This window comes from Ovis canadensis, chromosome X (genome assembly GCF_042477335.2).
Source record: "Ovis canadensis isolate MfBH-ARS-UI-01 breed Bighorn chromosome X, ARS-UI_OviCan_v2, whole genome shotgun sequence".
Classification (NCBI taxonomy): Eukaryota; Metazoa; Chordata; class Mammalia; order Artiodactyla; family Bovidae; genus Ovis; species Ovis canadensis.
The window spans coordinates 105,782,098-105,796,933 of record NC_091727.1 but is presented as its reverse complement, the minus strand read 5'-3'; the positions used below and the strand labels follow the sequence as shown (position 1 = coordinate 105,796,933).

At 39.6% G+C, this 14,836-nt stretch overlaps 1 protein-coding gene across 44 annotated transcripts in view; it reads right to left on the bottom strand.

The window, feature by feature from the left end:
• The window catches only part of ENOX2 (ecto-NOX disulfide-thiol exchanger 2), a 284,254-nt gene that overhangs the window by 28,298 nt on the left and 241,120 nt on the right, over positions 1–14,836 (bottom strand). For all 44 annotated transcript variants that reach the window (XM_070292034.1, XM_070292025.1, XM_070292028.1 and 41 more), the window contains 3 exons: positions 13,369–13,581; positions 11,489–11,595; positions 2,962–3,076 (listed from right to left, as the gene is read on the bottom strand). In XM_070292034.1, the coding sequence (XP_070148135.1) occupies positions 2,962–3,076; positions 11,489–11,595; positions 13,369–13,581 (435 nt within the window). The remainder of the gene's footprint in view (positions 1–2,961; positions 3,077–11,488; positions 11,596–13,368; positions 13,582–14,836) is intronic.

Here is a 14,836-nt window from a genome sequence, read left to right as displayed (position 1 = left end):
ATGACATAATGCTTGTTAACTAATTGATCAACTCCTAAAGTGAGAATAATGGGATATAGGAGGAGAAAAGGAAGGAGATTGGATATCAACTGAAGAGAAACCTTTGGCTAGAACAATGGAGAATTAGTCTAAGTCAATGTTTTCTGAATGAACTTCCTGGACCATGATCATAGAAATCATTTAGGATGCTTGATAAAATTTAGATTCCCAAACTCTATTACAGACCTATTGAATCAGACTCTGCAGCCCAGAAGTCTGAATTTTAAAAGGTAGCCCAATGATTTATATATGTATGTGTGTATACACACACCAAAATATATATATATATATATGTATACACACACACACCAAATCTGAAAACCACCAGTTTAAGTGAAGAAAGCAGAAGATACATACCGAAAGGGAATAGCTATTATGTTTACTGAGTACATGTACTTTCCATCATGGCTAACAATAGAATGAAATAGTTTCACACTATCATGATTTGCTTTGATGTGATTCTCCCTCTTCAACACATTGCTCTGAGCACAGCAGTCCTTTCTTCCGTGGCAAGAGTATTTCCAGTTCTGAATCACAAATAGAGGTTAGCTAGCATAGAGAATCTCACAGAATAGAAATTTCGTGGCACTTCAAGTAAAGGTGACAGACTGCTAGCTTTGATGCATACTTTCATTGGGAAATAATTGTAACTAAAAGCATGCTATAGGCTCCTGAAATTCAAGTTTGGTAGCATGGAGAGGGAGGGGAAAAAAAGCCTTTGAGATCTAGTTGTTTAAGCTTTTAATTGGAGCCAAGCAATAACTAAAACATACAGCTGATTGAGATAAAAATGGAGGCCCTGCTCATTGGCTCATACTGAGCAGGATTTCTGCAGTTGAGTACTATAGACATGTGATAACAAAATTAGGTACGATCGAGGGGAAGAAAAATGCACAAAAGTCCTTGAATTAAAATGAATTGAAACCTTCTGGGAGAAAAGCTATTTGGTAAGCTCCATTAAGTCTATTGTAGATAGCTTTATTTGACAAAGCAGCATCCTGGCATGTGGAACAGGAAGGAAAATAGCTATAAGATGATCTGTCAGGGAGTTTCCAGTCTCTAAACGAATAAGATTCTGTGCAGTAGCCAATACAGCTTTTAACTCAAAAGAGATACAGAGCAAAATGCAATTATATAACCCTAGTAAGTACATTCAATCTGAATCTCCCATATACCCCTCTCCTCTCCAAATAACTCCTCAAACTCAGCAATTTATCAAGTGGATGCTCAAACTTATCGCTGCATTCATTTCAGGGTAACAGTGGATTAACACTGTATACAATACTGCACACATTGAGGTGGAGGCAATCCTACAAGTCAAAGATTAATCAGCTATAAAATATCTCAGTTAAACACTTAGATCATTTGAGTAGTTCAATTATTATTACATTTTTTTGGTTTATTCTGGCTATAAGTTTATAGTATGTGTTTGCAGTTATTAGTTCCCTGTTCTGAAAATGTTACTTATCCACTGATTGTGAAGGGTTTATTTGATATATATGGACACTTATATGTTTAGGGATCTAACATATGGCAAAAATAAAGGAGATTCAGATATAACAGCTAATGAATGCTTTAAAAACAGTCTGAATGGTGCTTTTTCTTTTCCTTACGAGTGAAGATTCTGGGTTAGGGCAAGTGGCTAAAGCTGCTCACTTCAATATGCAAACACCAATAAATTCTAATTTGCATTGTAATCTATCTGTTTTCTGTCTCTCACACAGACACACAGACATACACACAGTAGGGGCGGTATACTACCATATCCCCAATGTCTAGCACAGTTCTTGGAATGTAATGGCTAATAAAGGAATGAAGGAATTCACTTAACCATTACAAAATCTATATTAAGATGTTTTTTATAATGTATTTCTTATAAACATGGAAGCTGAGGCTCACTGAGGAAGAAGGCCTTCCTAGGTCAAGAAAGGCAGAGCTGGGGTTAGAACTCTCTGTGTTCTAACTTTAGTCCAGTGTCCTGTCTGATGTGCCTATGGACTGCTAGGATTATCTAGAATGGTTTACCTGAAGACGCTGGTCTTATAGCTGAGATTTTCGTTTCTCCCATAGCAATCCCCTTTCCAAGACGGTTTGTTATGGAATTGAAGGGTGCTCTTGCTATACTGTTCACCAGGTTTGCCACTTGAGTTCCTCTGGGGACTTATCCCACGGCCATCACCTTGCAGTGAGGGCCTGACTAGGTTAGGTAACAGCAAAAACCTTTACCCAGACAGCTGTTTGTAGACCCTTGTTTGGTTCCTGATAAGCCTCAAAGTAACCACAATGGAAAGCAGTGGATAGGCAGACTCATATATTGTAGATATTTCTGCTTAGTTTGTAGATTGTTTCTTTAACTCTGTGATTTTTAAACAGAAATATTTAACTTTTATGCAGATACATTTATCAAAAATATATTTTATGATTTCTATCTTTGGAGATCTTCAACCCAAATTATATAACCAACTCCTACATTTTCCAAAATCTCTTTTGCTACATATAGATTTTGTCATTTGAATCTTCAATCCACTTGTTATTAATTTTGGTGTAAAGTATAAGTGATATAGATATCTAGTTATTTTTCCTAAAAGTTCGGCTATTTATACATAAACCATTTTCTGGTTTCTACTGTAGAACATATAAATCAAGGTCAAATATAGAACAAAGATGCCTAAATATCCAGTGCTCCTAGGATAAAAAGTCTACTTTTAATGATGGAAAATGGGAGTAAATTAAGACTATAAAAAGTCCTGTAGCCACATAGTTGACATTCAGCCAGTGTGTACTTATGTGGTCTCACAGGTTGTTTTTAGCTGGCTCCAGTCTGATGGGTTTGTGCCTATGCCTTCCCAGTGGTTAATGGTTTTAAGCATCGTCCCTCTCAGTAGGTGTTAGTTACATAAAGCAAAGCAGGATTTTCTTTACCTGATTCTTCAGTTTCTTTTCTTTCTGTTGTTTCTTCGATTTCATCATCAGACATCTCCATTTCTTCTTCTCGCCTGATTCCCATTAATTCATCATTATGTATGTTGCGAATTTCCTAAGGTTAAAAGGCATGCTTTTTAGGTGGGAAAGTCTTGAAAATGTTGAGGAAATAAACAGAATTAAGGACAAGGGAAAGCAGGGTCTTTTTAAATGGGTAACAAAACTTTGGAGTGGTCTTAAGGCAGAGGCAAAGGGGCATGTTGAGGCTGAGGACAGTCTCAATAGACAAAGCAAACTTTGTGCACTCTGCCCTGCATAGGCTCTCCTTCTATAACCAGAGCTCTAGCAGCTGACGATTCTTGAATCCCTCCCATTTTAGACAGAACTGTTGACCACAAAACAACTTCCATCTCTAACTCACATGGATTTCTGGACTTTCCCTTAAGGTTCTGCCATGTTCACCTTCCCATGTCAAATCCTTTGATTTCACTGCCTTCCATCCTCTTTCCTCTCCCCTTATAGTCTTACTCAACACAACTTTTAATAAAACATTTGCAGGTTTAGTAGTTGAGTGACAAATGAGCTGTTAGGACTGAACTCCTACCAGATCAACCCTTCCCTGGATAATAACAACAACAAAAAACCAAACCAATTCCCTAACTACTTGATGGCATTAGAGGATGAACAAAAGCAGGTACGTTCTGAAGAAGAGTTGACTCTTGGAAGAAGCATGTGGGTCTTCCAGTTTTAAAGGGACTTCTATTTTGAGAGCAGACTACAGCTAGAACCTCACAACGTGGCTAAATTTAAATAGAATATCCACGGGCTTTATATCCTAAAGAAATAGAGAGAGTTCAGGGCACCACTGGACAGCCACTGGAAAGTGAGGAGGGGATCCCAGAAAGTAGTCAGCCAAAGAGAGAGGAATCCAAATTCTGTGTATAAAAACTGTTCAAATTCTTCATGATCCCTGAACCATGAAAGCACAGAGCAGATTCCAAACTACACAGCCTAGGTGAAAAACTCAGCTGAGATTTGAGTTGCCATCAAAGAGACAATTTCTAGCTTATGTTCAATGAAGTAAACTGACCACTAAAACAAAATCAACAATCTTTAAAAGAATATAAGAGAATCCAAAGACTTAAAAGCAAAATATTCACGATCAGCAGGTAAAACCCTTAATTAATTGACATACCCGCAAGAACTTTCTTTCAGAAACAGTAAAAGCCAGAAGTTAGGGAAACAAGTCTTAAAAGTGCAAAGCACAGGAAGAAATAAAAAATATCTATTTATTCAGAATTCTACATTCAGAGAAAGATTCTTTCAAGAATAGAGATGACATTTAATATATTTTCAGACAAATATAAATGTATATGTCACCCAAAGACTTGCACTAGAAGAAAAGTTGAAGAAAGTTCTTCAGGCTGAAGGGATGTGTTACTGGATATAAACAGATCCGGTATGAAGAACAATGGAAATGATTGAGATATTATTGGAAAAGTCACTTTTTCAAAAAATTCATGTATGAGAACTCTATTTTTGAACAGCTTGCAATCATTTAGAGGCCACTTGATGCCTGTCAGGGGCTCCTCCACACTGAGCTGAGAAATCTTTGCCTAGGTTAGCCCTAATTGGGCCATAATACAGGAAATGTCCAAAGCTGTCTGGTGAAAATTGCCTCCATTTAGGGAGATTATAAATATTTCAAATGGATTTCTTAATAATTAATGCTACAGTTAATCACTACTTCAACTAATATTCTCCTTTCTCCCTTTTCATTCCTTTTATCAGGAAAAAATTTCTATATCAAGGTAAGTTTACACTAAATATAAATAAAAGAACCTATTAAAAAGTGAGCTATTCAGTATTATCACTGATAGCTAAGAGGTAATGGGGAAAAACAGAAAAAAATAGAAATACTAACATAGGATCCTCCATGTGCTGCAGGGGCATTACCTAAAATAGAAGAAAATAATGACTTGCTTGAGAAAAAATGAACTTTAGAGGACTGTGTCAAGAGAGAGATTTACTATGTCTTATTCAAACTCATTGCACAGAGAACAGTAACGAAATTGCTCATTTCTAAGAATTCATTCTATCTCAGGAGTCTGGATTTCAGTTATCAAAGAGCTGTTACTGGAAAGGTGATCACAATGAGGTTTGACACTGGCAAATTCGAATATTGTACAACTTACTTCATCAGGAAAAGTCGTGGCTCTCCTAGGTGCCTAACAAAAATGTAGACTGTCAGAGGGTATAAGCAGAGACTAACTTTCAATTCACAGACATGTTGTCTAACTCTGGGGAAGTTATTGTGCTTCTCTGAAGAGTAAATTGTACTCTTTCTAGGGCAATGTCCCAGGGCTGGAAGATCTGATAGCTAAAACATGCCCTGCAGCTGCTCAGCATCTGCAAAGCATCTTTTCTGCTTACAGCTGGGCAAGAAAGTGTAATCTCTTCTTAGAAGTATAAACTGTTCAATAGCTAAGTGATACAGCTTATCTAGAGAACTTTCCCAGCTTCAAAAAATCCCTAGAAAAATAATGGACCTAAGGGCAAATTTTACCTCAATGCCTCAAAATACTTCAAAAACAAGAATTACTAGTTCCTTTGGCTGATAATGAAAGGGGAAGAAAAATTAAGGAGAAGCTTGCTCTCAGATAGATATTCAGCCAGACAGGCAAAGTGGCAAAGCGTAGCACCCTCTAACCACTAGCCAATCCTTCTTAGCTACATAGAAACTAAGGCCCATATCATTACTTTTCTATAAATATAAATAAGCAAAGAGAACAATAGCAGTTATAGGGCACCAGATGACAGTAAACATAGGGATGGCATTCAGTAAATGACACCACCTGTAAGTAAAGTAAATGAGATTTTAACACTTTGAAAACCCTACCATTAAAGCACTTGATATCTAAGATGCCTATTTTCTATATTCTGTGATAGATCAAAAAAGCTCTACTTTTGGAATCAAGCCCTAACGAATACCTTCAGAGTGAAGAACTGAAAGGTGGCATTTACCTAAGGAAGGCACTCTACCTAGTGTGGACACAGGAGCAGGCAGCAGGAGGACTTTGAGTCCCTGAAGTGTAGGCAGCAAGAGAAATAGCTGCCTCTTAGATCTGCCCCTTTTCCCATCCTGACTGTTGAATCACTGAAGCCAAATGAGTGGCCAATCCAAGGAATTTACACTTTCTCTAGTGAGTGAAAGTTGCTCAGTCACGCCCAGCTCTTTGCGACACCATGCACTGTAGCCCACCAGGCTCCTCTGTCCCTGGAATTCTCCAGGCAAGAATATTGGAGTGGTTCGCCATTCCCTTCTCCAGGGGATCTCCCCTACCCAGGGTATCAAACTCAGGTCTCCTGCATTGCAGGCAGATTCTTTACCATCTGAGCCACCAGGGAAGCAAAATGAGTGGCAATGGCATGCAAAAACATTTTCCAGAAATTTTCATTTGTAAATCTCTACCTGAAATTGACTGGGTCACGTCACTGATCGAGTACACCAAAAAAGGTAAGACAGCCCTCCTAAGGTTTTTACACCACTTTGTTGCCCATAGTAGACCTGCGATATTTTTATTTAAACAGTGAACTGTTAGTGGCTTTTCAAAATGCATCATGATGCCTTTGAGTCTATTCTGTGCTCAGTCGCTCAACTGTGGCCAACTCTTTGTGACCCCATGGACTGTAGCCGACCAGGCTCCTCTGTCCATGGAATTTTCCAGGCAAGGATCCTGGAGTGGGTTGCCATTTCCTTCTCCATGTGGTAACTTTTTGTGAAGCTTAGATATTCACATACTGTTCCACAATGAAGGACAAAGCATTTTCAACATAGAATAAAACAAAAAACCTAGACAGAGGAAAATGCATGAAAAGAATCATCTCGGTTCCAGCTGACATTTTTGATTTATCATAAAGTAGGCAAATCATAAATCATTGAACATTAATTATCTAACTATATAGTTTCCAAGAAATTTATGTGGACTTAAATTCATCTTACTCATGTTTTTTGACAGGAATGTAACTATAAGAAAAGCAAAGTTCCTTATGAATTGCATTACAAAATTGTACTTACCCAGACTTTGAACATTAACAGTAGTGGCAAAAGGGCAGATGAGAGGGAGATAACTCCTATGCATATGTAGAAATTTGATTTTGAGATATCGTTCAAGCCAATCAACCAAAGCACAAACACAGGCACTTAATCAATGTCTATTGTATGCTACATAATGGAAATACAAATTTGGTTGATCCAAATTTTGTTGGTATGTGGTTTGATGGCTGAAAGCAAAAGCTAGTGTTAGTGCAAATGGGTCCTAAAATGAGGGTATGCAGATGACTTGAACATTTATCTGCAGCCAGGTCTTCAGAGTTTGGAATGATTTTAGCAATCACAGTATTTCACTTCACGAGCATGCTATTAATAGTATGTAATCACCATGTCCCTTTTCTCTGGTCCAATGATATAAAATCTCACATCAGGGACAATGCAAGGGAGTATCTTCCAGTACCTACCACTATGGCTCTAGATTCTTATATATTAATACCACCTAACTTGAAATGTAGGCCAAGATCTCAGTAAGAGAAATACACAGGTTTTCAATGATTTCATAGAAAAAGGGTTCCCATAACACTCAGAACTGTCAGTAAAGTCACTGAAGATGCTAACTCTTATTAAGGGGAGGGACTTCAGCCTTCTCTTTTTTATTATCCTTTCAAATTATATCAGCATAAGCCTCACACACATAAATCAGGAAAGTAAACCAGTGAAAAAGACTCATTATCAAACTAGTCTGCCTGGTAGATGCTGCCAGAGAGAGTGCCCTTAGCTCCCTGAAAGTGGGGACTTTTTCTTCTTACTCTGTACCTTCTCTCACCAGAGACAGTGTTGGCTGCTGTAAGGAGGATGATAATGAGACAAAGAACAGGTACTCTGTGACATGAGGAGGTCACCAGCTGGTTTATTCCCCAAGGCAACTAGTAGAAAAGGTTCAGTGTCAGACTCTTCTACCTTGATGAAACCCCTAGCTTAGGAGTTGTAGCTTTGATGCCTACATCAAGAAAAAGCCAGTTTAGTTGATTAAGTCACTGAGATGCTCTGATTCTCTGTGGGGTTCTAAGAGGCAGCCCCGATTTAAGAGGACAGTTCTGTCACTTTCTATAGGATACCGCCTTCTAGTCCTCAGTGTTGCCTGTCATCAAGTGAAAGTACACAGAGGTAAAAACAAATTTAATGCCATGATTTAAAAAGGCACCAATATAAAGCAGAAGAAATCTTTTACGTTTAGGGAATACCATGCTAGAGCAAGGCCATGAGCTATGTTCCACTGTCAGTAGTTTTACTTATAAAGATTGCAGTATTCAAGGTAGACCTTAATTTAGTCCAATCCAAGAGGCAGGAAGCATTTTCCTAGGTTTTTACAAAGTCCACAAGGCACATCACCAAACATGTAGTAAATCATGCTGGCCATGTCCTTATCACTGTGTCAAGCAAGCTCTGCTGCAATACTAGGTGACAGGGTGTGTAACTCAGCTCTCCACAGCTGCAGAGAAATGGCCAGCTCACTAGCATAGCTAAGTTTATTGAGGAGGTAACTAAACTCAAGCATATGGCCACCAGGGGCTTCCCAGGTGGCTCAGTGGTAAAGATTCTGCCTGCCAATGCAGGAAACATAAGAGATGAGGGTTCAATCCCTTAGTCAGGAAGATCCCCTGGAGAAGGAAACGGCAACCCACTCCAATATTCTTGTCTGGAAAATTCCATGGACAGAGGAGCCTGGCAGGCTATGGTTCATGGGGTCACAAAGAGTCAGACATGACTGAGAGACTGCGCATACATGCATGCATATAGCCACCAGATATGTGGGCTTGCTATAACTACAGAGAGCCTTGATGAATAGTATTAATGGAGACCATTTTTGCAAATTTGTTTACAAAAGGGTTGTGGGCTAGGTGAGTCAGTGCTCCAACAAGAGGCACCACTCCTATGAAAAAGGAAATAGTGTATAGGGTAGGGTTTTCTGTAATGGGCGGAGCACTTCAGACAGCCTGTTCCAGCCCCTAAAAAGGATACGCAGGTATGTGTTTCGAAAGGCAAGAGAGACTAGTATGGCTTTTCTACAATGGGAAGGCATACTGAGCATTTTTCTCTCAACTTTTATTTTTCTGAATTATTTCAACTAAAGATTTTGGCTACTTGAAATTTAGGTGCTAAACTCCAACCCTCCCCTTGATCACTTTTTAAAAACTTTTTAGCTCACTGAGGACAAAGACCACCTCATTCTGCATTGCCCGTCATAATACCTGAGACAGAGAATGTGCTCAGTACACATTTGAATTGAAATGCTGAATTTTGTTTGTTGGGCTCCACAACATGAGGCAGCTCTAGCATTCTAAAACCACTTTGTGCTACAGTAAGACAATCACTTCCTTTTTTGACCCTAATTATCATTTTTTAAACAATTACAAACTTTCTGGATTTGTATGACTCTACCCTCTACTGGGTTGATATTATCAAGGATTTCTCTGCAGTGACTCCCTGATCTCTTGGCTGAGCCAGAACTGATGGCTCAGACTGTCAGTTCATGAACAGGGGTGGGTTTATCTTCCTGTAAATGCTATTCATAGTTCTCAAATTGTTGCCACACAGACTATGTCACGTATTTTCATGAAGGACAGAAGAGATAGATCATTATCTTCATTTGATAGGTTAGGAAACTGAGGTTCACAAAGACTAAATGACCGGCTCAAGACCACCAGGCAGTTTATACCAGAGTGCAGAGTGAACAATGTCCAGTCCTGGACTGACCACTTATGAGCTGTGTCATTTTGTGTACATGACTTAACATTTCCAGGTCTCAGTTTTCTCACATGTAAAACACAGACACTCTACTTACTTATTATTCCTTATGGAGTTGTTAATGATCAATTGAAATAATACTATTTCTCATTGATATAGTATTTGCATTTTCACACCGTCTATATAGTTCATCTCATTGAATCCAGGTGAAGAAATAGGGACTAAGAAAGGCTGACCAGCTTGCTGAAAATCACACAGCTATAATAAGTCAGAGTTGAGATTTGAATTCACGTCTGCTCCAAGTCCCGGGTTCTTTCCACTGCACCACATTTACTGGGAGGCTCATGTAGGTGAGATAACCAGTGTGAAAGTGTTTTATAATATGTAGTGAGTGAGTGAGTGAGTGAAAGTCACTCAGTCGGGTCCGACTCTTTGTGACACCATAAACTATACAGTCTATGGAATCCTCCAGGCCAGAATACTGGAGTGGGTAGCCTTTCCCTTCTCCAGGGGATCTTCCCAACCCAGGGATTGAACCCAGGTCTCCTGCATTGCAGGCGGATTCTTTACCAGTTGAGCCACCAGGGAAGCCCATTATTTATTTATAATATGTAAATTCCCTACAAATGCTATTTAAATATTAAGGAATATGACAACCTACACTGATAGATACAATGGGATTACAACTAGACTGGCAAACAGGACTCAGAAACGAAGCTGAAAAAGCTGCTGCATACATAGATTGAAGGCATCAGGGCTGGCTGGGTAAGGAAGCTACTGCTGCTGCTGCTGCTGCTAAGTCGCTTCAGTCGTGTCCGACTCTGTGCGACCCCATAGACGGCAGCCCGCCAGGCTCTCCCGTCCCTGGGATTCTCCAGGCAAGAACACTGGCGTGGGTTGCCATTTCCTTCTCCAATGCATGAAAGTGAAAAGTGAAAGTGAAGTCGCTCAGTCGTATCCGACTCTTAGCTACCCCATGGACTGCAGCCCACCAGGCTCCTCCATCCATTGGATTTTCCAGGCAAGAGTACTGGAGTGGGGTGCCATTGCCAAAAGAAGAACTCGAGGCCTGTGTCACATTCCAAAGGCATATCAGTGTAAACAAACCTCCCATCTCAGTTTTTAATCTTGGATTTAGAATCAAAACCTAATCCCATCAGATACATTCTAGTGTTATACTAAAAATGTCACTTGAGCACAAGCAGAGAGGTATGTGTCCATCTTAATTTGAAATCAGAGTCCTCTGTTACCTTTAAAGCTGCCACCTATAATGATGGCTGAGCAGGTTTGATAAAAGAAGCTCAGAAATTTCAGTGCTCCAATGTACCACCAGGCAGCTTTTAGCTTTAATTGTCAAGATGCTCTAATAAATGTAAGTCAGCCCTAATATCACTACCACTAGAGACACAGGTCAGTAATTATTGTTGTACCCAAGACTAGCTAGCTTAGAGGAGTAAACTTTTAATTATCGCAGCTACATTTTCACTACTAAGGTTTCCATCCAGCAGAATGCATTCAAGACAACACGTGCACATTTATTACCTTTTGGCAGCAGGCGGTCAGGACACAGCGACAGGCTATAGAACTTGTCTCAGTATTTCATTAGGGGCTTGTTGTGGCCGGGGGAGCTTGGCACTATTTAATTCTAGCTAAACTCCAAATCAATAACTTGTTAAAGAAAGAAACTGTCCCCCTGAGGGGCTACCAGAGTAAAAAGTTACTAACCTCAGCTTGTTTGCACCAAACGCTGATGTTTTTACGCTGGGCTTTTGTGAAGTGGTCCCAAGCCTTTTGTTTGGAGGCGGAATGGTAGACGGCTACTATCTGCTCAACTGCAGCGTCAGATCAACAGTTGAACCAGCCAGAGTATCACCCAGGGATGGCAAAAGAGAGGAGAAAAGAAATAAGAGAAGCATCAGCTCAGTGCATCTCCGACGACACTACTTGACTGGAGTTGTGCTTAAAAAAGAAAAAAAGGATACGTGTGTTGGGGTACCATGAGTTTAAAGAGGATTCAAAGGCAAAGATATCAGTATACATAAAGAAAAAATGAACTCTAGAAGATTTGGGGTGAAATGGTGAATAAAGCTTTAATATAGGCAGTGTGTCTTCATTCAGGCAGAAGTCATGGTGAATGTGGTTTAGTGCTATTGACCCAGTACAGCATGACAGCAAGCAGTGAACTATACCAGCTCCTTGTGACCATTGGTTTTTTTCATAAACTAGCCCTTCAGAATGAGCCTGAATGCTTCATTTCAATGGAATCTATCCTCTTACTATTGTGAGGTATGTCTAACCAGAAGTAACAGATCAAAACCTAAAGTGGATTGGACCTATTTTAAGTCTACTTAGATAGGCTTGTTGGCTGGAGAAATACAAGTATTATGCAAGAATACCGTGTAAGTGCAGTCCTACAAAGTATTTTTCTGGGTCGCTTAAAATGTCAAATGAGGAAATGTGTACAAATATTCCAGGGCTTTATTGCAATTGGTTCAAGAGAGGGAAAACAGTCATGACTATTTTTCTGGGAAAAGAGAAGGACAAGATCCTCTGCCTGGCTGGGTGTTCACAGTAAGAAAATTCAGAGGTGTTATTTCTTTCTTTGCAGCCCTATTGGTAGCATGTTTACTGATGATTTAAGGATTTATATTCCCATGAGGCTTGCTACTCTCTTTTCCCATTTATTCTGAAGTCTTAAAAAACATATGCTTTCTCCTCCCAGATTCTATGACCATATGACTTTCAGAATAAAAATGAAAAATGAAACAACTCCTCCTTAATCCTGTTTATGTGTAAGTCAAGTATGGGAAGTCAAATATGAGAAGACTAGGCTATGATTGTTTAAAACCAAAGTCATAAAACCGTACCCTCATTCCTAATGTGAATACAGTTTTTCAGTCAAAAGAGAAGAGTGCATAGTTTTATAATATGGGCAACTAAAAACTAAAACCATTATTTGAGAGTTTTTCTGCCCTGTCTCATTTAAGAGACCTTAGATAGGTTTGGTGTAGTACTAATTTTTGAAAATGGCTATTTCAGTGGCTTCCCGTGCCCTCCCAGGATCTACTGACATCAGTAAAGGGAATGTCAAAGGAAACTAAAGATAAAAGGTAGAAGTAGCAAATTTGGCTTTTATTCAATTACCTTAGAAAATATAATTACAATTTATCCCTAAAATGGAGTACCTGAAAAGCATATTACACAATAATAATGAGGCAAATCTGAAGCTAAGAAGCTTACAAATCCTGATGCTACATCTTAACTTTAGCAGTGAAATTCTGAGTTTTCCACTGGAGCCTGAGGCTGCTTGTAACTGACTTTGAGAACCAAGGAAAGTAAAAGCACAGGCCTATTGTCTAAGTGTCAGTGTTTCTAAGGAGCTGAAGTAGATACTCCAGAGAAAATGAACACGGGAAGTGCATACATGATTCCTGTGAAACTGGAGCTTGGCCATTTGGCAGTATAAGGCAAGCACAAGGCAGTGCTGAAGAGGGCGGTGCTTCTTGACACAGGATGGCTCTGAAGGCCTGGTTCCTGTCTAGAGAGAGTAATGACTAAGTGAAGTGCCCTCTCATCCTTCCAGCAGAACTATGACTTCCACTCACATTGAATGAGAATTCCAGAAAGGGCCTGCTTGAACTTCTCCTTTGCTTCCTCCATGTCTTTCTCATGGGCAGCTTTCTCGTTCACCAGGCGACGGACGTGGCTGTTGGCCGACTGGATCATGGAGTAGAAGTTGTTGGCACTGCGACGGTTCACCTCTCCTCGCTCAATCCAGGTGAGCAAGGTCTGCACAGCTTCTGAGAATTTGGAATCATCTGGAAAAAGAGGATTTATTTTCAGAGACATCGAATGTAACTAAATCTCCATCTATTTTCCCAACACGCTGGCAAGGAGGCCACCATGGCTTTTTGGCGACAGTTGTAAAATGAGTTGCTGAGGGCAAGGAGCCACGTGTACACATGCGTGAACACACAGGCAGCCCGCAGGCAGACATACTGACAGAATGAAAGATTCCAAAAGTAGGAAGATCGGTTGTAGTCTAGTCTATGAAGAGTTTTCAGAACAAGAGTGTCTCTTCTTTCCTTAAACAAAGATTTCTTCATTGATATAGTTTTCACATATTGCAGTTTTTAATGCCTCTGTATGTGTGTCTGTAATGTATAAATTAGTGGTGAGAGAACTTCAGCATTCCACAATCTTATTTTTTAAGAAGCATAAGAAAACTTGAGTCTTGAGTTTAACTTGAATTTGATGGTAACTTTATCCTGGATCCATGGAATCGATTGGGAGGAGGCTTAAGAAAGAGTTAAATGGCTATTCTTTAGGTATAAACACTTATGTCTGACCTTTTTTAACAGCACTCCAGCATCCAATCCACAGCCCCAGGCCTTCTACTCAGTCCCAGTCACAATCTATTTTGATGTAATTTGTTCTATTTCAACATTTCTGCATATCCTGTTTCTCTTGCCTGAGGATACGCCCAAGTGGATTTCTACAGCTAGTTAAGAGTCACTCTCTGATGTTAAAATAGTAACACTCCTCTTCCAAAGCCTCTGATTCAGCTTTCTGAGGTACCACTTACACATTCTGCTGTTAAAGGCTCCCGATAGGGAGAGTCCATTAGCATCCCATTGAAAGCCCACTACATAGCTCTCTACCCAGGAACCCTTACATTCAGAGGTACCATCTCTTACCGTAATGTGAACTTCTTGCCACTTGCATTTTTTAGTGCAGATATGTAATGGGAAGTCAGCCTCACCATTAGAGCAGCTTTTCATTTCATTACTTACATACCAGTCTTTATGTTGATGCTCAGTTTTTAAAAAACAATTGACATATACTTGATGCATCAGTGCTCACTTTTTGCATGAGGTCCACACAATGAGCAAATTCATTTTGTTAAGAAAAGTTCAAAGTGAGCTGTTTGGTCTTATGGACGTAGGTAAATCTTGGACCTGGTGTCTGCTTTCAGCCTTTCCAGCTTTTCTAACCATCCCGTTACTTCCGTGCCTCTACTTTGGACTCTATGTTTTCTGCTTTTCTCTTACAGGAAGACAAATCAGTCCAAAC